General features: G+C 49.2%; 5 protein-coding genes across 5 annotated transcripts; 2 read left to right on the top strand and 3 right to left on the bottom strand.

Moving 5' to 3' along the window:
• Positions 1-117: 117 nt before the first annotated feature.
• TERG_06074 (multiprotein-bridging factor 1) lies at positions 118-642 on the bottom strand (the record flags this gene model as incomplete). The annotated part of the gene is made up of 2 exons (XM_003233031.1): positions 118-426; positions 487-642. The coding sequence occupies 2 exons, from the start codon at positions 640-642 to the stop codon at positions 118-120; spliced, it is 465 nt and encodes a 154-aa protein (XP_003233079.1).
• Positions 643-2625: 1983 nt separating this feature from the next.
• Positions 2626-3171, bottom strand: TERG_06073 (uncharacterized protein; the record flags this gene model as incomplete). Its single annotated transcript, XM_003233030.2, has 1 exon — positions 2626-3171. One exon carries the CDS (start codon positions 3169-3171, stop codon positions 2626-2628), a length of 546 nt encoding a protein of 181 aa, XP_003233078.2.
• Positions 3172-5501: 2330 nt separating this feature from the next.
• Positions 5502-6479, top strand: TERG_06072 (uncharacterized protein; the record flags this gene model as incomplete). The annotated part of the gene is made up of 4 exons (XM_003233029.1): positions 5502-5567; positions 5728-6064; positions 6130-6348; positions 6424-6479. 4 exons carry the CDS (start codon positions 5502-5504, stop codon positions 6477-6479), a joined length of 678 nt encoding a protein of 225 aa, XP_003233077.1.
• A 330-nt stretch (positions 6480-6809) lies between these two features.
• On the top strand, positions 6810-7232 carry TERG_12364 (uncharacterized protein; the record flags this gene model as incomplete). The annotated part of the gene is made up of 1 exon (XM_047751333.1): positions 6810-7232. One exon carries the CDS (start codon positions 6810-6812, stop codon positions 7230-7232), a length of 423 nt encoding a protein of 140 aa, XP_047606779.1.
• Positions 7233-12887: 5655 nt separating this feature from the next.
• Positions 12888-15029, bottom strand: TERG_06070 (uncharacterized protein; the record flags this gene model as incomplete). The annotated part of the gene is made up of 4 exons (XM_003233027.2): positions 14687-15029; positions 13713-14585; positions 13355-13646; positions 12888-13067 (listed from the first exon to the last, which is right to left on the bottom strand). Exons 1-4 carry the CDS (start codon positions 14728-14730, stop codon positions 12888-12890), a joined length of 1389 nt encoding a protein of 462 aa, XP_003233075.1. The 5' UTR covers positions 14731-15029.
• Positions 15030-22051: the final 7022 nt, after the last annotated feature.

Below are 22051 nucleotides of genomic sequence, written 5' to 3'. Positions count from 1 at the left end.
ACGCCAGCTAATTTGACCAGCAGGGAACAAAACGTAATCGTAATCAGGGAAAAACAAGGCTGTCATGAAGAAGCAGAAGAGGAGGCCAAGGAAAAGAGTAAACCGAAAAAAGTCGGTTTACTTCTTCTTTTTTGGGAACTTCTCCTGCCCAATCCCCGATCCACGCAATTTAACATTCAACACCCTCTCCATCGCGGCCAAAACTTTCTGGTCTGGAGCGGCAGTTCCACGCTCAAAGTCCTGGATGACCGAAACGGTAGTGTTGCACTTTGTAGCAAGCTCCTTCTGACTGAGCTTGATACCTTCTTCGTTTCGACGGCGCTTAATCGCATCTCCGACCTCGTGGCCAACGGTCTTGGGCTTGACGATTTCATCTGATCGATCGACCTTGGTCAAATGCTGACCTTCTACGGCTGGACGGCTAGCCTAAAGCGGGTGTTAGCTACATTTTTCGTTGTCAGGCTATGGTTGGATGGTTGAACGTACAGAGTTGCCAGTGGCGTACTTCTTCTCAGTGCCAACGATCATTCCAGAGCGAGCGGCGGCGTTAAGAGCAGAACGGCCCTTGACGACGGTCTCACGGGGTGCAGAGCCACCACGAGCGGCCTTGCCAATGATAGTGACGGAATCCCAGTCAGACATGTTGATGAACGTTTCTTATCGATATCTGTTGGGCTGATGTGGGGGAAGGATGGTGTTGTTGATGAGGTACGTTCGAGAAACGGGTATCGCTAAATGCAACGCTTTTGTCGAGAGAAAGAGAGCAGTGGTTATTAAAAGAAACCCAAGAGGGGAGAGGTCGTATATAAGGACGAGCAGGAAAAGACGGTGATGTGGATGAGGGACGAAGATAGAAGCCTGACAAGTGACTGCGAGGGCTTAAAATATGACGAACGGCGAAAAGAATGTTCGAGAGTCCGATGGCGCTAAAGTCCGAAAAGAGTTAAGGCGCTGACTCAGCCATGCAGCACAGTTTTCACCGCCTCCCGATCCGGATACTGGTGCTGAGTCATTAGATTACTAAGTGTGACCCTACTTAACCCCAAGTACGATAGAGGTGGAATTCGAGGATGAACAAGATTCAACAGGGCGGCAGTGCCTAACTAGCTACTACTGGATATATAGCGGTCCAACCATTCTTCTCACAGCTTGTCCGACTTCCAGCCATGTTTCACATACCGTGCTGCTATGAACAAAGCCGTAGCTAGGCTTAGTGAGATCCCAGCAAAGAGCTGAGCATATAAATATGACCCCTTTCCTAGCGTGACCAAACGACCTCCTATGGGGGCTCCTGTCAACGTCGCAAGAGCTATCAGTATAAATACCAATCCCACCCGTGAGGGAGAGTTGTTGCGGCTGCTCCCCATGAAACTAAAGACAGTCGGCAGGTAGAGACTCTGAATGGCTGCGGCAGCGAAACCATAGAAACATCCAGTCAGGTAGATGCTCGTTACCGAGTCAACGCCTATCCATGAAAAGATGAAGGTTGCTGATACGAAGACAAAAGGGATCACGGTGTTCAAAGGCCCGAGGCAGGCGTCACTTATTATACCGGGTATCAGACGGCCCAGCATATTGCAAGTGTTCATAGCTATGAGTAGGTTAAGCGACATCTGTGAGGTCATATTCAGGACATCTTGCCCAAATAATGATATCTAGATTCACTTAGTACCGCACAGTTTAACATAAACTAAGGCTCCGAAGCAAACTTACAAAGTAGAAGCCAAAGTATACTCCCCAGAAGGAGAAGAACATTCCTATAAGCACGTTAGTTACCGACGAAATATGGTAAACGATCAAAAATGCATACCAGCTGCCATCAACAAGTAAGAAACATCCTTGAACATTGTCCAATCCATGGTGCTGTTAGAACTCCTTGGCACTCCGGGTCGTTCTCGAATTATAATCAAAGGAAAGGTCATAGTGATTATATTCACCAGTAATATAACTATAACCAGTCAGACCACGGTTTGTTTCTTTACATCCCCTTTTATTACTCACTTCGAAGCGTCCATCCGAAACCGACTTTATGGATGGAGTAATTAAATATAAGCGGGTGTATCACGCCGCCTATGAAGCGTCATTAGCATAGGATCAAGAACCAGTGAGGGCTGCAACTAACCAAAACTAGATCCTACAGCTGCCAGGGCTGTAGCAATCCCAAGGTTAGTAGAAAAATAGGTCGTGGTCACCGTGACTGCTGAGGTAAAAACAAGGCCCATAGAGCAACCCATGAGCACACCTTGCACTAGAAAGAACTGCCACCATTCTTTGCAAAAACCAGTTAACAGGATAGTTACCATGAGGCCGACAGCGCCGCCGCGGAAACAGAGCTTAAAGTAGCCCTTGCTGGTCAGGAGACCAACCAGTAGGAAGAGCCCGAAGTTAGCAAATATCTGGAAAGATCCTATCCAGGCAATTTTTGATGGACTTGAAGTTCGCAGCAGGACTTTGGAATAGTAAGCTTGGAAAACACCAAATGCCTATCTCAATAGTTGAGTTTAGTAAAGAGCTAGCCACGGCTACATCGAGACTTATGAGATGGGTTACCATATTCAAGCCTCTGGTATTCATAAATGTAGATGTTAGTATGACGCAATTTGGGAGTGACGGTTTAGGCCGAACTTACAAGGTGTTGAAAGTGATGAAAAACCCAGAAGCAGCATGAGCCCATGCCATGAAACCACCATCTGGTGGCTCTGGACAAAATTCACCTTGCTCCTCAGGAAGAGACGGGAACCTATCTCCCTTGCTTCGTTCAGCTACACGGCGGATCTCCTTCAGTTGTCCATAGGACATTGGTTGATAGTGTGATATTCCGGGAAGGTCTGCTGGAGTGATCGAGATCACAGAGTCCGGCCGAGGGCCTGGTCTCGTTCTAGGCACAGTAAGTCTAGAGGCAGGTCTTTGAACTTGCTCGTTGGCGTATCTCATGGAATACAGAGTACTTGGATCTCGGCCCCAGCGACTGGGGGAATGAGAGGGTGAAACCATAGGTGAGCCGGCGGGTGACCTAGGCCGATTCATATTTATTAACCCTTGTGGCTCAGTTGCTTGTAGCTGCTGTGGTAATGGGCGGGAAAAGTTCAAGGCGCTCCGTCTAGCAGCATTATTGCTATAACAGCTGTTCGCGAGGCTAGGCGGATTGCTACTATTATGCTGAAAGTCCATCGTCGTCCAGTGCGAGGGAGACGTATGTAACTGTGTCGGATCCAAATAGGGATATACACCAAAGCTTCAGACCAGGAGTTGTAGTAGCAGACAGTCCAACTTTGTCCTTCAGATAGACAAGAGACAAGATCTGCAAAAGAGTCATGACAATGGTTCCCAGCTATATAGGGTAAGAGGGTAAACTCTGTTCACTTGGGGGGGAATCCGGACTTCTACCTAGATATTCACATATCTTTCTCATTATCACTAAGCTGGGGCTGCTGGCAACAAAGACAGTGTATGGTGGGGAGGGATAAGAGTGACTTCCTGCCTAAATGGGGACTCTTAGCAAACTCCAGCTTGCATATGGAATGGTAAATACCGTCCTTCAAGTAAGAGCATTAACTTTACCAACAGACTGTGCTCCTGTGAATATTAGTGGAAAAAAAAAAAAAAAAGTGAATTATCCATCTAATGGTAAAGTAAAAGGGAGTGAGTTCACTCTCCTTAAAAGGTATACCATCTACCTATTAATGTTAAACAAATTCAGCAGGCCACCACAACTCTACCAGTGAGAAGTAGATACATCTTGATCCTTAAGACTAACATTCGTTTGCAGCAAAATCCTTAGCAAGTAAGGAGTGGTATATGGAGGACAGGCTGGCCATCTCTTTGTGTCGAAAACTGGGAGTTTCCGCAGAGAACCGGCCCTAAGTATCTAGGTATCATCGCCTCCTCGCGCTTGTTCCTGGCTCGGGGCTCGGCTCTCGCCCGGGACAGGGCGACGGTTAAGTAACTAGCTCCTCTCGCGAGGAAGCAAGGTTGGTATATACCGCCTGCGCGAGAAGAGGTCGTGTGAGAGTGGCAACCCTGGGAGCGGTTATGTACACTAGTTAGTTAGCCAACATGGCCCATGCATGTTCCTGCATTAACGGCGGTCTTATCTGTCACCACAACCGCCTAAATTGGCTATCACTCCAGCCGTGGTGTGAGGGAACCACCAGCAGCCATATATCTGTCAACAGCAGAACTAAAATCGGCCCACCCAACTTGTCAGGTTTCCCGTAGTGGGGGAGAAACACGAGAAGTGGAGAGTTAGACAGAGTCGATCGGGTCAACAAGTAACTAAGAGCGCACAAAGGAAGTCTCAGACGAGCAAGTCGGCCACCGCTTTGCATCAAGCCAGCGTCTATCAAACGAAGATCAGGCGAGGCAATGCAACGCTTCCCGTTCGTAAAGCCAGTTACAGCGAAAACTGGCTAGCATCTCTGCCTGCTGCTGCTCTGCGCTGAGGAATATGGCGGCCTGCTGTAACCGCGGGCGATCACCGGGCTCAAGAGCGTCGCGAAGTCGTCTCTCGTGGAAGGTGGCCTACTATCCGCAATCCTGGCCCGGATACTATACCTTTGTCTAGTTACCTATTTATTCTATAGAGCTTCTATTCCTATTTAATACGTGCGAGGTACGTCTTTTGACATTAGAATATTCATAAAAGTAAGCTTGTGTTGATTCATATTCATAACTATGATAGTCCCTGGCCTGGTCACTGGCTCCGCTTCTCCGTACTAGCCTTCCCACTCATCCACTCATCCACTCATCCACCATCCACTTTTCTTCATATTATCGCTGTTGTTTTCCCTGTTCTCTCTTCAGCCTTTCGATGCTTGCTTTTTCCTCGCCGTCCTTCCTGCTGCTCCCGACGCTGGGCTTGTGGCTGAGCCAGGGGGGAGAAGAGCCAGATGACTCAGCAACACAAAGCGGCGACACGAGCAAACCAGCAGCACGACCGGCCCAAAAGAAGCCACTTTCTCTCGCCGCTTTAGCCGGCCTCTTTCTTCCAGGGGTCTCCCTCGTCTTCAAACATCCGCATCCTCCTCCTCCTCTTCTTCTTCCTTCTTCTTCTTCTTCTTCTTCTTCTTCTTACTGGATCGGAAAACCAGACAAGCAAGGCGACGACCCGGCAGCCCGACAGCAAACAGGTGTCTCGTCTCCCCGAACACGCCGCCCAGAAACGACGACGAAACAACAAAGACGGACCAAGACGATAACGATAAGAAGTTCACTAAAAAGGTCTGGATTGCACGTGAGTGCCACCTGATCAACTCTCAACCGCTATCAAGAACATCGAGAAGTTCTTCTGCAAAGCCGCAGCAAGCCATCCACCAGACATCCATCCTCGCCCACCTCCCTTCTCCTCCATCACCGTCTTGCTTCTCGCTGGGTTGTCTAGCAGTCCAGCCGCCGTCCCGAAGCGAGACACCCGTTCCCTAATTCACACATACCCCCAAAAGCATCCTCGTTTGGACGCCGTTTCCGTCTTTTCGTGGGTAGAAATACATTTACGGACGCACATGATGTCGAACCAAAACAACATCTCCATCGCCATGACCAACCGGTCTCTGCGGAACATCAGAACTGTTAGTCAATACCTGCTCCCGCGGTCTTTCCATCAATAGATGAAACCCCCTTTGACCTGGCGTCGTTTGGTCCTGTTATAGGGTGTTGACATCAGGACCTCTCCTTTCTTCCTACTTCTTCTATTGTCTACACACATATTGACCGTGGGAATTGACACAGGAACTCGAATTTCTCGCCGACTCCTCCGTTATCACTCCTGCACAGTTGTCATCCATTCTCGAACAACTACCTAGTCAGACACAGCTGCACGCTCCATTACATCAGCCCGTTACTGAGTCGACATATTCCCCCCCATCTGCTCAACTATCTCGAGTCAGCCTGAACGAGAAGGCCGAGAGCCCATACTCGAGCCCCCCGCCGCCGCCAACGTATTCTTCCGCTCCTCCCGTACTCTCTCTTGCTTCAGCTCTTTACGCCTATACTCCAACTGATGCCGGAGACTTGGCACTGCAGCCTAACGATCGAATTCAGGTTCTCGAGCATATGAACAATGATTGTACGTAGTATACATGCATATTGACAGTTTTCTCCCGCAAGCACTGATGGCTAACTTATTTCCAGGGTGGCGTGGTAGGAATGAGCGAACTCACCTCGAGGGTATCTTCCCACGAACCTACGTCAGCGTAATCGAGGAGAAACCCATTATCCACTCTCCCCAGCCCATCAGCTACAACAACATGCCCCTCGAGATATCACAGTCCGGCTCATCGTCCCATGGAAAAGTTCCTAGCAAGTTTGAGGAGAACGGCAAGAAATTCGGAAAGAAAATGGGCAATGCTGGTAAGTTATCCATCTCTATCTTCAATCGTCTACATAGACCGTTATCACCGTTACTAACTCAAGGTTTCCGTGCAGCTATCTTTGGTGCTGGCGCCACCATTGGCTCAAACATTGTCAACGGTATCTTCTAACTCGGTCGTCTGTATTACAATTCATATACCTCAACAGAAGAGAGCAATACCTTTTTGCGTGTATGCGTGCTTTGATTTGTGGAAATATCTTCATTTTTCTCTCTTTTTTGAATTTACTTCGGGACAGAGCGGGACTAAAGAGTCCTGTTCACATCGGCGTTAAAGCTACTGGGCGGAGTTCAACGGCTCGGAATCATCTTATCATTACTTTTTTTTTTTTGTGCTAGGTCGGCAATAAGAACCAATTCCAATATCTGGCCGGTACCCTTTGACGCCTACACACCGACCCATCGAGAGGTTGCTACTTTGCATCCGAAACTTATAATACGAATGCATCCAGCATCAAGTTCTAGATCATTCTGGACTCGTTTGGATCTATGGATCAATCAATGCCTGTCTGCTTTGATCACAGCCTTCAATCAGACTATTATTCGATCTGACGGCGTATTTACCCACACGTCTTATAGGGATGATGAGCCTAGGAAAGCTACATACCGACATACGACACATGGCTGGGCTGGGCTGGGATTGACTAGGTTTCCTTTGATCATGCTACTACCACTTTTTCTCCATTCTTTACCTCTTTGCCGTTTCCTTTCGATTTTGTTTTTTTTTCCCCCACCCATTCTTGCTATAGACCCCTTTTTCTCCCTCTCACCTTCTACAACCCCTTTTCATATATCAACTTCTTGTCTTACTACTGCTCCCCTTCTTTTCTTCAGCATGTGGAGTGGTTTGAAATCCGTGGATTGATGGATCTGCCATCGACCCCGACCTGTCTATGCCTCTTACCAGCTTGGATGTATGGTTTGCTCTTCTAAACTGGCTTCCCCCATAGTACCTGACACGCACGGCACTTCCTTTTCTTTTGTATCATGACAAACATGCTGCTCCTATACCTGACCAAGCATTACTCCTCTAACATTCCTTTTCGTGGCTACTTTTCCTTTTCTTTGTCCTTTTGCTGTTTTTTATCTCTCTCCTTTTATCCTTTTATCTAGCCTACTTTAATTCAACTTGCGCTTTTCGTCTGCTAGGCTATTCTTGTTTGACCATCACCTGTGTATCTCTATACCGCTGTCTACATAATGAGGCTAAGGTACATTTCTTTTCTTATACCCCTATCACAACCCACTCGCCATAAACTCTCGTTAGGATACCGGATACGACAAACCTCACTGTCCTAAGAAGAATCTTCTCACCGACTCTGAGATCTACCCCTGTAATTCGGTCCAGATTCATATGCCAATTGAGTAACATACCATTCCTATCACACCTCGCTCCGCTTGACCAGCATCGGCAAAGCACCCAAAAAAAAAAAGTGCATACATAGCAACTTGTGGAATTCATAAGGGACTGCACGCTTTCTATTCCCCTACCCAGGCAGACATGCAACTTTACCTTGCCGGTTAAGCGGTTCAGAGGCTGTCCTACCGTCAGCATGTGTACGACAGGCCCTCGTAAGGAAAACAGCTGGGCATTCGTATTCACCTGAACAGACAAATCCGGTTTATGGAAAAGGAAGCCAAGTGGCAGTTTTAGGAGACTGGAAACCAAGCGCTGGGAGGGCAATGTCATATTCTATCGTCTCACTGACTCGATTCACAGCGCATGAGAGTGCTGATGCCATCGAAGGATGCCAACAAGATTTCCAATTTTCCCTCTTTACCAGCCAGGCTTGCGTGTAACCCATTCCTTAACTGCCTATTTTATAGATTTTGTGCGACCTAATTCGAGACTGAAGCGTTGCTTATTGTTTGTACATTGCACAATCAAGTTAAGGTAAATATTGATACGGCTGAAGCAAGTGATGACTCGGGCCGCGCAAGCTGCTGCTTGATCATTGACACATGTTCAGCCAGATCATAACTAGACTGGATATCAAGACACGCGGTCCGGATATAGATGCATATTCTGCATTTGCTTTACATGCCCCAAGTTGAGACTGGGCACGGTAGATGGTAGCTTTCCTTATTCTCGAGAGCATGGTGTTCGCCTTTCTTCCCTTTCTCTCCTCATGTGCGCCGGCTGTAGACTTGGATGCTATGTGAAAAAAAGTTTTACCTGCCAGGCTTGAAGAAAGTGTGTTGATTCTGATTTTGCAAACCGTTAAGCGGCAGGCGCGGATCTCAAAAGAAGAGTAGTACTCATTGGAGGCACAGAGGTGTCATAGCGGTAATTCTTAATTCGCACTTGGGCTGCTACTGACTGTTATAAAAGCCATGCTTCTTACATGGCTAGGGAAAGTTTGATAAAGCAATGACTTTAATAAGATCACTTATACTGGAACATCTTGCTTCAGGGAGCCGGCCAAATCTTGCGGTCTGGGGCCTATCTGCATACTGAGGAGGTTGCCTCGTGGCTCCTGCAAAAAACGCTCATTACTTAGCTAAGATTTTCGTAAGGGGTAATATTGCTACAGCGAGGGGGTTTTGGTTTCGAGGAATGAAATAAAATACGTTAAAGAGGAGAGGAGCAAGGAATCAACAGTTCCATGATCTAGAACTAAACTAGGAATCCATTCATTTTGGAAAATGCGCAGCGGAGGTGGCCAAAGGATCGAGCAAATGCCCCAAAATCGAGTGCCATTGCTCAATGTACGAGCTAGGCCGACAGACAACCCCAACAATCAGGGCATATATACAAAATCGAACTGTCTATGGTTAGCTAGCTATATGACCCCGATAGTAATAATGCTGTGTAAGGATGAGATATCTCCCCAATAATTCCTCTAGCTGGGGCTATCGGAGAATCCTGGGTATCAGCGGAAAAGGTGATCGGTTGACCTTGTGGCTTCGGGAACTTTGAGGAAATCATGCACCACGTCTAGCCAGGGCAGGGTAAATGATAGAATAGGCCACACGGTCGATAATACGAACACCATCATCATGCATGAGGCAAAATGAACATGCATGACTGAGTGGACTGATTCGGCTATCAAGATCTTAGCGAAGAAAGGCTAATTCTAAAACACCCAACAAAGAAAGGCAACAAAAGAGCAAGGGACTGCATTGTTGCAAACATAGTGCTTATATGTGAGTTGATCTCAGCAGTCCTAAAGACAATGGATGGGCTCGAGGGAGAAGGGATCTAAATGAACGTTGGTGGCGTGGTCATGGATCAAGCGCAAGCATTCCTTGTGGTAGAACATGTGGAGGATGGAAGGGGAAGGGTGCTTGAATTACTCATTTAACTAGTCACGGACGCATTTCATCTGGGGACAACCCAATCGTGGGGGTCCCTCTCTGCGCCTATCCCTATAAGTGATACTGCTTATAGGGTGAGTAAGTTGCGATGGGCAAGAGCAGGGGATTCTGGAGAAGGTAATAAAACAAAAAATATAAGCACACATGAGATCGACGCTGCCCGCCAAAAGGGAAAAATTAAAATAAAATAAAGACCGTGTATAACAGCCTATAAGGTGCCACTCCATATAGCTAGCGGGCTATATGTCAGTATCGTTGATACATAATTAACGGTCTTAAGGAACCCCCGCTTGTTATGGCATGCCATGCATGGAAGGTGATGTGTTATCAAATCAAGGGCCAGGTGGGAACGTATCAGAAGAAGAGAAAGCTTGTGAGAAGACATGTGCCTTGCACTAGGATGACTAGTTATCCAGGTTGCCGGGTCACCTCGTCATCTCCAGGACTCCGAAGAGAGGTGGTAACAAGAGGGTGATATTTATCGGTTGGAGTTGGAGAAAACATGGGACCAGCAGCAGTCCGGTTTTCTTCTCTCACTGGGTATCATCATCGAGAACAGGAATGCAAGGTGCAAGGGAGGTTGTGAAGTTATGCAAAATGGGCCCCCTTTAAGTCGAGCTACCCCCGATGCCCTGAAAGCTGTCTTGGTTCGGGTAGCAGAGCTACTGAGTCCAGAACTTTTCTCCCCCCTTTTGAACGGAGTACCTTGGTAAGTGCCTTGTACAAGTTTGGTACCTGCTCAATGCAGTTACGCAAAAGCATAAGGGCTGCAGCCCGAAGCTCCGCCGTTGGAAGCGAGCTGGCTCATAGTGGGCTCTCCGGTTCAGCCTCAACCATGTTGGTCACGGAGCAATTAATTCCCGGTTAGGTCACCCTTCTGCAACCATATAACCACGGTTTATCCGAGAGGGAAAATTGTTGCAGCTTGGATGACTGCGATACGGACAACGGGCCATTCAGTCAATAAGGCCCGCTTATTGATGCTTTCAGGTGGAATATTGTAAAAGCTAACCCACGGCTCAAAATTACTGCGTCCTTTTCAGGTGGGCAAACCAGTTTACTAACTAGTTAGTTAGCTAATTAGGTGGCTATCAACTCAATCAGCCATCACACCCTCTTCTCCTATGGCAACAAGAACTGTAGGACAAACGAGATCGCATCACACAATCTCGAACTTACCAAGCAACCAATTGCGAAGTTTACGGAGGAGCGGGTGGGTTAAAAAAAATAAAGTAAAGGGACCATTGCAGCAGATCCAAAGGGCAGTAGACACGGCTGGGCAAGTAGTTAAACTAGCCTCATGTCCGTTCGCCGTTGAAGGTGCGCCCTTTGGATGGAGTGGCTTGGATGGTGAAAGTTTTGAGATATTTCACAGCTCCGCTAACTAATGCAGGCATGGGAAATCACTCAAAGTGATGAGCGTCCCTCTGCAGGTTTTGAGAGTTGATGGCGTCCAGAGAAGAAGCATAAGATAGAAAGTTGATTTGTTGGATGTCGAAGGCCGAAATTTTCAAATAATGATGGGACGAGGTCGAAATTAACAACAAACCCGTGACTTGATTGCCCAAAGCGGTAAAAGAGACGTCATGGCTGGTTCAGGCGCACAGCACGAATTGATAGAAGCACTTTATGGCGAAGGAGAGCAGGCAGAGAGAAAGGGAGAAAAATTGATTAAGATGGCTGGAAATTAGTAATGTACAACTCCTATGCCCCGGGGGTCCTTTTTTTTTTTTTTGTTTAAAAAAAAAAAAGACCAAGCTAAGTCTATGAGAACAGTGTCATCAATGGGATCGAGGGAACTAGAGAGAAACAGAGATAAGAAAAGAGCAAAAAAAAAAAAAAAAAAAAAAAAAAAGAGAAAGATAGGAAATGGTGGGAACACGCAATAATGGAAATCAGACGAATAACACCACAGCCGCCCAAGATTTTTTTTCCAGGTTCCAGGTCATGAAGTGTCCCTCTTTCGCAAAAGAAAATGAATGATTTATTTTGAATTATGCACCACCAGGGTTCAAAGAAAAAAGGGAATCGGGTATTTGACTATCCCGTTCGAGACGTGGTTAGTACTTTAGGAGCGAGTGGGTGAGAGAAGTAACAGAGTGCCGTTTCCTGCTGGTATGTGTTCACTATTGCATCCGGCATGGCCACCCTGGCTCACGGTCCTCCTTGGTCCTTCCAACCTAAGGGTGGTCTTGTCAATGAGAGAGTCACAGAGACAAGAAGAGACAAAAAAGTGTTGGGTTGCATTGTGAACGTAAAAAAAGTAGCACACACGGGGCGATAAGGGCCCGGCAGGATCGAATCTGGGTCCGGGCTAAAAAGGTCCAGGAGAGGGAGAGAGAGAGTTGGCGTACTGCAGCACCAGTAACTTTGAAAATAGGTTGAAGAAAAGGCAGAAGATAAACAAAGGTATCTGTTCTTCCCTGCGTGTGGGGGTTGGTTCGGCAATATGCCAAAGTATGTAGTGTTGATAAATACCAATGGTCAAAACGTCGGTCGTATACGGGGATGAAAAGGGTTTCCCTTGCGAAGCTTGCCCCGTCTGCCAAAGTTTCAAATCGAGCTGTCCAGGCTAGGAAGGAGACGCAGTCAAAATAATAAATGGCCACCCTTTGGACAGAGCTGGTCCTTCGCTAACCTGACTAGGATGAGACCAGGAACGATATCACTAGTCGGAGGATGTGACGGTTGAAAAACGGAAAAAAGAAAAGAAAGGAAAGGAAGAGGAGTACGGAGGGGAAAAAAAAAAAAAAAGGTCATTGTGGCCAGCCAGGGTTTTGTGTGGTTGATTCTTTTTTTACCTTTGCTTTCTTTCCGTCTTCCGTGCCTTGTCAAGAGCAGCAAAAAGAGAGTGCGAATAATGTTTTAGTACTCGCAGATGCCTGAGGGTCGGTGATGCGGAAGCGGGAATTTCCCTATCTGGATGGCTGCATACATGGATGCGACATCGCAGAGACTCAAAAGAGTGGGCCGAGAAGGGAAAGCAGATCTTGTGCAAGCTGAGAAGCAAGGAGAGTTGTTGTTGTCGTTGTTGTTGTCATTGTTGGTCGTGGTGGTGGTGGTGGCAGCAGTAGAGGAAGGGCGGTGGTGGTGGTGGCCGTGGACGATCGCAGGGCCCGGAGCTGAGCCGGAGCTGAGCCAGCGCCAGCAGAACGAGGTAACCCAGGAACCCCAGGCCAGAGAAGAGAAGTCGGACGCCGGGCTAGTTAGTGAGCGAGCAGGATACCAGTTTCTCCTGCAGTGGCGCTGGCGGTTGGCGGAGAGCGTGGGCCTTGGGGTTGTTGGAGGAGGCCGCAGCAGCAGCGAGGATCTCGTAATTTAGTTTTTCCCGCATGCGGTCGGTGTCACTGACGTCGGCGCCTTCACGGGTGCCCCAGGTCGTCTACGGAGGAGAGCGAGGGCGCCGGTTAGCAGGAAGCACATCATATTGTTTAGCGACGGGTGAGTGGCATGATTGTGATGGAGATGGCAGGGCAATAATAATAATAATAATAATAATAATAATAATAATAATTAAACTCGGCTTTTTGCAGGGAGGTGAAACAAAGGGCGACAAGACGTCCGGCCCGGGGGGGGGGGAGGGAGTCTTTGACGGCCCAGAAGCGAGCAACTCGACCGCGACACACGCAAGACGGGGACAGGCGAGGACGATGGGAGGAAGACACATACCACGTTGAGGGTGAAGGCGGCATAGAGCTTGATGAGCCCGTGGAAGTAGCCGAAGAAGATGGAGACGGGCAGCAGCAGGAAGTCGGCTGGGTAGCGGATGTAGTGGCCCAGCAGCTTGATGAACTTGCTGACGAACATCCACAGCAGCAGCGAGTTGAAGGCCCACGTCCGCTGCTGGGGGTCCCAGGCCTCGGTGCCCTTGTAGCAGAAGGCCAGCAGGCACAGGTCGCCGACGAGGGCGGGCGGCGAGAGCGTCGTCAGGAAGACCGCATACGTGCTCCACGGCTGGCGGCTGCAGAGGTCAGCAAGGACACGGACAGACAGAAAGAAAGACAGACAAAAAAAGGCAGAGACTTACAACCAGACGACCTGCTCCTGGACGAGGGTGGTGAGGTTGCTGCGCCAGTTGCTGCGCGACCAGCGGACGCACTGCTTGAGGAACTGCGGGTTATCCTCGAGCGTCGTCTGGATCTCGGCCTCCGGATGGTACTGGAAGTAGGTCTCCCAGCCGTGGGTGACCATCCAGCGCGAGAGGAAGTTGTCGTCGTCGGCGTTGAGCTCGTAGCGGCCGAACCACCACTCCTCGTTGGTGAAGCCCAGGGTGAACTCGCGGTCCTGCAGGATCTTGGTGCGGTACGCAACGGTCCGTCCCGACAGGCACGGCATCCCGCCGTCCATGTGCGTCGTGGCGGCGCAGTCGAAGTTGCGGCGCTCGAGATACAGGGCGCCCAAAAAGTCCCACGCCCGCTGCATCGAGAACAGCGGCGCGCCGACCCTCCGCAGGCGCTGGCAGGTGGTGACGCCGCCGTAGATGGGGTCCTTGTCGAACGGCGCCAGGATCCATTTGAGCTCCGTCTGGGGCCAGCTCACGTCGTCGTCCACGAAGACGGTGATCTCGGTCCGCACCTCCGGGATTGCGCGCACCATCTGCCGCCGCTTGTTGGGCTTGGGGATGCTCAGCAGCTGGATCCTCGTCCGCGAGGCCGGCATCGTCGCCAGCATGCGCTCAGCGTTGGGCCTGTTGGCGTCGATGGTCACCAGGAAGATCTGGTAGGGTTCGTTCAGCAGGATGGTCCGGATGGTCTCCTCGAGCTCCTCGCCGCAGCCAGACAGGGACGGGATGATGATGGATACATCCTGGGACGTCAGCTTGGGGTTCTCCGGCGGCGGGATCGGTCGAAACGTCCACACAGCAAACAAATTGACCACCAGTCGCAGGTATCGGTACACACTACATCCCTCCGGTCAGATGCGAAATGTCCAGAAAAGCAGGAAGAAAAAAAAAAAGAAAGAAAGAAAGAAAGGAAAAGAAAAGAGACGGAAACAACTCACAATAACAGCTTGAAGGTTAAAAGATATGTGAACTCAAAAGCCATTATGGTCTTGCTGTCTCCCGTTTCTTTTTCTTTTTTCCGATGTTCAATTGCAATATCAAAAACAAAGTCTCTAAGCTCCTGGCTGAGATATTTATCTGTTTTGTTCCGGCTCACAGGGGAAAGGAGACGGTCTCCCCAGTCCCGGGTATCTCACTTGCGAGGCTCACAGTTATCAATTCATGTGAAGCTGCTCCTTAATTTCTTTGTGTTCTTGGTGGTAGTGGTGGTGGTGGTGTGTGAAATTTGGTAGGTGTGGTGGAAAAGCTGCCAATTGAAGCAAAGCCTGGCTGGTCGAAGAGGAACAGGGGGTATAAACAAGGCTGGCTCAATGGCAGGCGAAATCAAGCAAGAACAGAGAGAACAGTCGAGCAGGAAAGCAGGAGAAGATTGGCAGCTTTATTGAAAAGGAGCGGACGGGCGAGAAGTAATAAAGCAGACGACCAAGATGCAGGATGAAATTAAGCAACAAGGGCCGAGGTATATATTAATTAAGGTTGACTGACTGATTTCAGGTGGAATGAAGATGAAGAGAGGTAGAAGACGAAGGAAAGGAAGCAGAAGATAAGAAGAGAGAGAGAGAAGGAGGGAAAGAGAGGAAGAGAGAGAGAGAGATAAAAGACAGAGCTGGCCGGCCGGTGAACGGCTTCTTGAAATAATAAGAACAACGGTCGTCTCTCTCTTGCAGCCGTACTTTTCTGGCTCGAACTGCAAAAAAAAAAAAAAAAAAAAAAAAAAAAAAAAGGTTAAAAGGTAAAAAAAAAAAAAATAGAAGGTCAATTAGGGTGGAACAAGGTAAGTGAATCAGCAGGCCCTCCCCCCTACTTCAGCGAGGGTTAAAGTGAGTTTTTTTTTTTTTTTTTTTTTTTTTGCAGGGTGGAGAGCTTCGTATGGGTTTGGGTGAAGAGTTAAAATCTGAGCATCTCTTAATGCAAAATAAAGCAGAAAGTGAAAAAAAAGAGAGAGAGAGAGAGAGAGAGAGAGAGAGAGAGAGAGGTAGGTAGATGTTGACAGCGAAGTAGCAAGTCCTAGCCAGTGGTTGGTTGGTGATTTGGTAGGCCGCAGTTCAAATTCATTTCCAGCTAAGAGGTTCAAGGGGGTTTGACTGACTACGGAGTATCAACTAGCAACTACAGGCAGCAACACAACTCAGTGAAGTAAACAACGGCTGCCAGTGAGAAGCAGAGCTCATGCTGCGGCCGGTTTAAGCTTTGCACAAGTCGAGTGCGATGCTTGAAGGGAGAATGAAAAGGGAAAAAGCAATTCATTAGCCCTTTTTTCCAGAATCCTTCCTTTTGGTCTCTCTCTGCTGGCCGTCTTCTTCTCCCCCTTTGCCCCTTTCTCCTTTTCCAGGGCCAGTAGTTATCTCTGTCTCAGCTAGGCTGCGAGCCAGTTCGGCTCCCCTCGAGTCCTCCTGCTTTTCTTGCCGCCTGCCGCCGCCGCCGCCGCCGCTTGTTTGATAGAAAAATGATTCTATGATGTAAAATTAACAAAACAGCTTAATTAGTGAGTTAGTTAGCCCTTGCAAAGCCTCCCTCCCTGGGCGCGCATGGTGGAGTTCTTCTTCTGTCTCTTCTCGTTGCTTTTTCTTTCTCTTCTGCTTCTCTTCCCTTCCATCGTTGCTTTTTCATTTTTTTCCTTCTTCCTTTCCCTCTCTCTGTCTTGCATGCGGCCCCCTGGTCGACGTCGACGTATAGAGTACGGAGTGGGCTTCGTACTATTCGTGAGTTTTGGCTGGTTAACTGTTTGGGGAGTTATATAAAACACGCACGATAAGAGAGCAGAATACCTTTTCGCCATCTGAGAGGACAGACATGGGTGAATACTACCTTACCTGCACAGGGGTCTAGCTGGTTGATGGGCAGAGAGATGGCCATGGGCGACGATGAGGACTCCATTCAAAGCATCTACTACGCTCACTACTGTTTTTCCCTTCCGGTGGAGGTTGCGGCGGTTCGAACATCTCCATAACTGCGTAACCAGGTACGTCTGTCGGCGAAACATCAGTGGACAATCCCATCAGAGGGCGTGCTCCGTAGAGCGAAAGAAGACTCAGCTAGTCAGGTACAAGTGAAGACGGCAGAATGGAAATTTCCCACCTGTTTCGCCCTAGCCAGGGGGGTTAGAGAAGGGCCACAGAGTCAAAACATGCGATGGCGAATTTTAACCTAAAGACGAGACGAACTGGAGCCGCCCTTTTCCTCCCCTTCGGGTGATCGCCCTTCAAGTTATACGGAGGAAGGATACCTGAAGGCTACTCAGAGAGGGGGAAAAGGGTGATAGGATGAACGCGATCAGCATGGCTCTGTGGAAGGGAGTGAGGGTAACCTAATTTAAGTAGATGGCCATCATCCTGATTCCCGATCTTAAGGATCAGGATTGTTTTATATATAGAAAAAAAAAAAAAAAAAACGTTGCCAAAGCCACTCCGCAGGGACACTGGCGGGTGGGAAGGGAGGAGGGTAGGGGGGCCAGTATATATGCAATCCTGATAACCAGAAAATTATATCGGAGACCGCTTTGAAGGGGCCATCCTTCTGCTCGGTAGATGGCAAGTGCTTGAAACCTGGTTGCTACACAGTACATCAGCAGCAGTTCCGAGAGGTCTCAAGTCGGATCCCTAGGAGATCCCCCTGGTTGAGGCGAAATAACTACCCCATACTCTATTGACTAATGACACTTGGGCGGTTGATGGGCACAACAGAGCACTCTGTTACCCCCCGAATAAGCGTATACGAGAGCAAGACGATAACTAGCATATCACTGTCGCGTGGTCTGCTCTTGCCATGCCCGTCGGTCATATATATATATATATATAAATATATGTAAATGTAATTTTTCAATTGGTCGTTGTGCTTGGGGCGCTGAAGTATGAAAGAGTCGACGCCGAACCGAAACCGCAACCCCCTTCCCCCCGAAGTGCTTAAATCGAGTCGTGCCTCCAGCCTTGTCCTGCTCTGCTGGCTGGCGGGCGGCTTCTTATCGCACCGGCTTGCCTTGTTTTCAGGCTGCTTAGGTTAACCAGGGAGGATCGGCGGGGATAGAAGTGGAGGACCATCTTGATCTCATCGCCATCTCTTGGGGTGGGAAGAGTAACGAGCGACGGTGAGCGCGTGAGTGCACGCCGTCATCGCCATAAGTAATCAATGCAACCGTCCCATCCCATCTTGTGCCTCTCTCTCTGGCTTCTCCTCTGGCTGGTGAGGACAGAACAGGGCAGGGCCCACCCGATGCACCAGTTTCACCATTGCCAGGCAAGCCTATGGCACCAACCTGAGCATCCCCGGCCTGCTCGAAAACATGCGGAGAAGCCTGGCTGCCAACCATCATCGTCTCTTTGGACGGGCTGGCTGACCTGGGCGGTTAATTAGCAGCCTGTCTCGCTCGTCCAAGGAGGGGAGGAGGAGGAGTATCAAACCAAACCACTCCGTCAAGCAGCTAAAAACTAGCAGTCGAGATCACTCCGGGCCATCCAATCATGCTGGAGACCAGCCTGCTAGGCTTGTTCACTAACAAGTCCACCCCCCTTAGCGGCGATCTACCTTGCCGGTTCATCGTCTAAACGTGAGTTGACTGCTCAGTCGACGGCCAGGAGGAGCGTGGGGGGAGCAGCCAGTCTACGGCCTTTCTTGCACCCGTTTGGCTTTCGGCTGCTCTTATTCCTTTTTCTTCTCCGTCTTCATCTGTCGTTCAAGGTCGCTAGTTGGCTCGTTAGCTACAATTCATGCACGTAGAAATAAGAATGCAGGCCTGGGTCGTCGATTACGCGAAAAGGCGACAGTGACTTCATCGTGGCATGCACGACAAGGGCCCCCCCTCCCCCAAAGGATGACGGCCCTCACTCGATCTTGTGCGATAACTAGTAAGTTACTGGCGACTCTGCCGGGCTAAAGAGCTGCATCTTCATCCCGTCCTGACACGTACATACATATCCTTACATGTTTCTCTGGCATTTATTCGCCAATGCATGAGACGAGGCGAGGACCCGGCAGGCCTCTTACTTATGTCTATACATAAGTACTTATATAGACAGACAGTCGAGCAACCGACCGGCCGACCGACTGTTGCGCATGTAGCCCTTGTTCCCGGCAAAGGGACAGGCAGGCAGGCAGGCAGGATACCCCCAGTCAACGGCCACCCCTGCTGATCTAACGAGGCGTGATGACGATGTGACGGAGATTCGCGAGGGATCGAATCACCAGGGAGAACTGCCTCTCAGGTCGAGTCAATCCAAGGGCGCAGCTCGCTCTCTTCCTATCCTCCTTTGTTGCGGCCAATATGAATAGGGGGTTGCGTTGCGTCTCCGTGTCTGGTAGAGATTGGTTGCCAGTCTTGCCTCGTCACCATCAACCATCAACCGTCAAACCAGCGGGGATGAAGTCGAAGACTCGGCAGTGGACCGTCATGCAGCAGCTCACTAGCCTGCTGGCAAGGTGGACGAACTCGCTGGCGCTGCCTTTTTTTTTTTTCCCCTTTGGCACTGGGAGCTGCGAGAGTTATGCCTGTCCTTCGTTACGGAGGTGCAGCCATGCCCCCCCTTCCCAAGGCCCCTTGTCTATGTCCCTTGTCCAGGTCCATCTCCATGCGATGCACGAATAAAGCCGGCATTTCAAGCTGCCACCCCGTTTGAAGCCCACTGATCAAGCCTCGCTGCTCCGAATGCAACGGTGTGGGTGGCTAATCGGCACTTCCCAGCACAATATCTGCGCCGTACTATATCCTGGGCTGCAGGCTGTCGAAACCACCTGCCTACCTCGATACCACTACTTGTTGTCGTGATCACTATCTTCTCTGTACGAACGAACATGACAAGCAGATGGATGAGTTGATCGGCCATGGTGCCTGCGCGAAATACGAAGAAATGCACCCTGGAGGGCCATCTACAGGCCGAGGGGATCCTCTCTTGACGAAGTTCCCCTGATGACGATAATATGGCCTCTCTCTCTCTCTCTCTCTCTCTCTCTCTCTCTCTCTCTCTCGCTTGAAGGTATCCTTGATACCAGGTCACTCTATCCTCTACCTTGGGGGCCTCTTTCTCCCTATTTTCTTTTCGCCGGGACGTTGGGAAATTTCGGTTATCATGCAGATTGGTCTTCCTGTGATCAATGCTTCACGTCTCCTTTAGACCGACCGTTGGAACCCATCGTCGTCATATCGCTGATGTTAGCATTATTATTATCATTATCCTGAATTACAGTTATGGTTCTTGCAATTTCAACCCACTTACACGCACACGGGTACTTGCACACAGCCATGGTAATAATAATAATAATAATATATAACTGCGCTACTCGACGAGCCAAACGTTCAAGCCAACGGTTGCTGGTGGGAACGTTTCCGCTTTGGGCCAGGCTGTCCGAAGAACAAGTCTAAATGGCAAGCAAATCATAACTTAGGGGTTCGGCGATCGCATAGTAAGGCCCTGATCAGCTATCTCTCTTTTTTTTTTTTCTAATGACTCGTTCGACCAAAGATTGATTCCCGTCGCCGTTGCACACTGGTGGGAATACCGTTGCCGTTGGCTTCAGCCGGAGTTGTATCAACGTCATAAAGATGTACGCACTGGCGGCTTGAATAACGGGCCATTTCCTGGTATGATATGCCTGTCATCAGCCGTCGGAGATCGGTCCTTGTCGTCGTCATTTCAAACATCAGTCCGAAGAAGCCTGTAATGCAAAGGAAAAGGATGGGGTAGGGGCGTAAAAAAAAAAAAATAAATAAAAAAATAAATAAACGAAAAAAAAAGCAAAGGCATCGGTTTGGCCACATGTTATTTAGGGATCTCGGGCTAGGGACATGGGGTGACCCTGCTGGTGAAGAAGTTTCTGGGCCATGACGGTGAATACGCAGCTGCAAGGCAGTGGAGATAGTTCACCTGGTTAGTCCCATCCATATATCTCCCCTTCTGTACGGAATTGTACTCAAGTATGGCAGCAAGAGTGCTCCGTACAGGTATACGTACCATGGCCATGGACTCTTCTAGGCTGCAATGCACGCTTGACCCAGAAACGGGCCTTTAGCGGCTGCCTCAGGTCTGTAGTTCCTGTCTCCATGAGCAGACACACATGTTTATGACTCCCTCGCCATTCTCCCTTGTCCCTGTTCCCTGAGCAGGAGGAGAGTCCACCATCTCATATCAGTGGTTGTCTGTCCAAATGGGGCCCGGCCACCGTCTTCGTTTTTTTTTTCCTTCCAATCCTTCGAAAGGGCATCTCAGCCCTATTTAGAATATTACGATGACACCGCGGACCAACCAACTCTCGCCTGCTCTTCAGCAGTGAACTAAAGTGGTAGTTAGTTGTCAACAAGAGCAGAGAGCCAGCAGCTGGAGACAAAACCCGTCTCGTCCTTGAGTTACCACAATGGCGGACCGTCCAGTTTTCGCATCGATCCTCAACCCCGGCCTCCACCACCGTTCCAGTATCAGACTGGTAAACACAATAATAATATGTAGCAGCATCAGCCACGAAAACAAAAAAGAGAGACCTCCTCTCCTCCTTCAATTCCTTCTCCTGTGTTCTGGAAGACTGCTTTAAGGTTGCGACTCTTGGGTCCACCGAGGGACCCATGAATGCAAGGAACAAGCTTTATCCGTTTTTTTTTTTTTTTTTTTTTTTTGCTCTCTTTTTTCTTCTTCGTCTTCGTCTCTTGCTTGCTTTTTCTGCTGTTCGTTGCTGGCCGGTGGTGATCGTCACATCGCTTGTTTGAGGCGAGCCCGTCCAGCGAGCTAATCTCCTTCGCATGGGATGGCCAGTCAGTTTCGGTCGAGTTTCAACTGTGTCCCAGCTCCTCTCTTTTTCAATCTAATCAAAGCTGTTCTGTGCGTTTGGAGCATCCAGGACGACCAGCGGTGCCTAACAGAAGGCCGGACTTTTGACCTCCTCCCTCACAGCTCTGTCCCTCCCTTAAGGATACGGACAGGTTCGAGGAATGCCAAACCACCCACTCCTCTCTTTGCCTAATCCGTTTTATTTCCGAGAACCAAGCGATACCGTCGAAGGTTGCAACAGCGCTTATTCACGCAGTGTCCTTCGTTTATCTTGTCGCCGTTTCCCATGGATGTTTCATCGTCACCTGAAGCATAAGTTTAGCCGCATCCATTAGTTATACCATCCCATCCCATCCCATTTTTCTCCTCCCCCGCCCCTAATCAAACACGAAGGTGTGATTCCTGCTCATTCGACAGTTTCACCTTCGGCACTGCACGTGTAGGCCGGTTTCTGCGGTCATTGGAGTGCGAGCCGTTCGTCTTTACAGGCAGAGCTAGCGTAGCGAAGCCGCTTCTGTTGCTTTCCAGTCCAAGCTTTCGGTTCTCGCCAGAGCT

Source organism: Trichophyton rubrum, assembly GCF_000151425.1.
Source record: "Trichophyton rubrum CBS 118892 genomic scaffold supercont2.7, whole genome shotgun sequence".
NCBI classification, from domain to species: Eukaryota; Fungi; Ascomycota; class Eurotiomycetes; order Onygenales; family Arthrodermataceae; genus Trichophyton; species Trichophyton rubrum.
The sequence above is the reverse complement of the archived record's forward strand: the minus strand, read 5'-3'. Positions and strand labels throughout refer to the sequence as shown.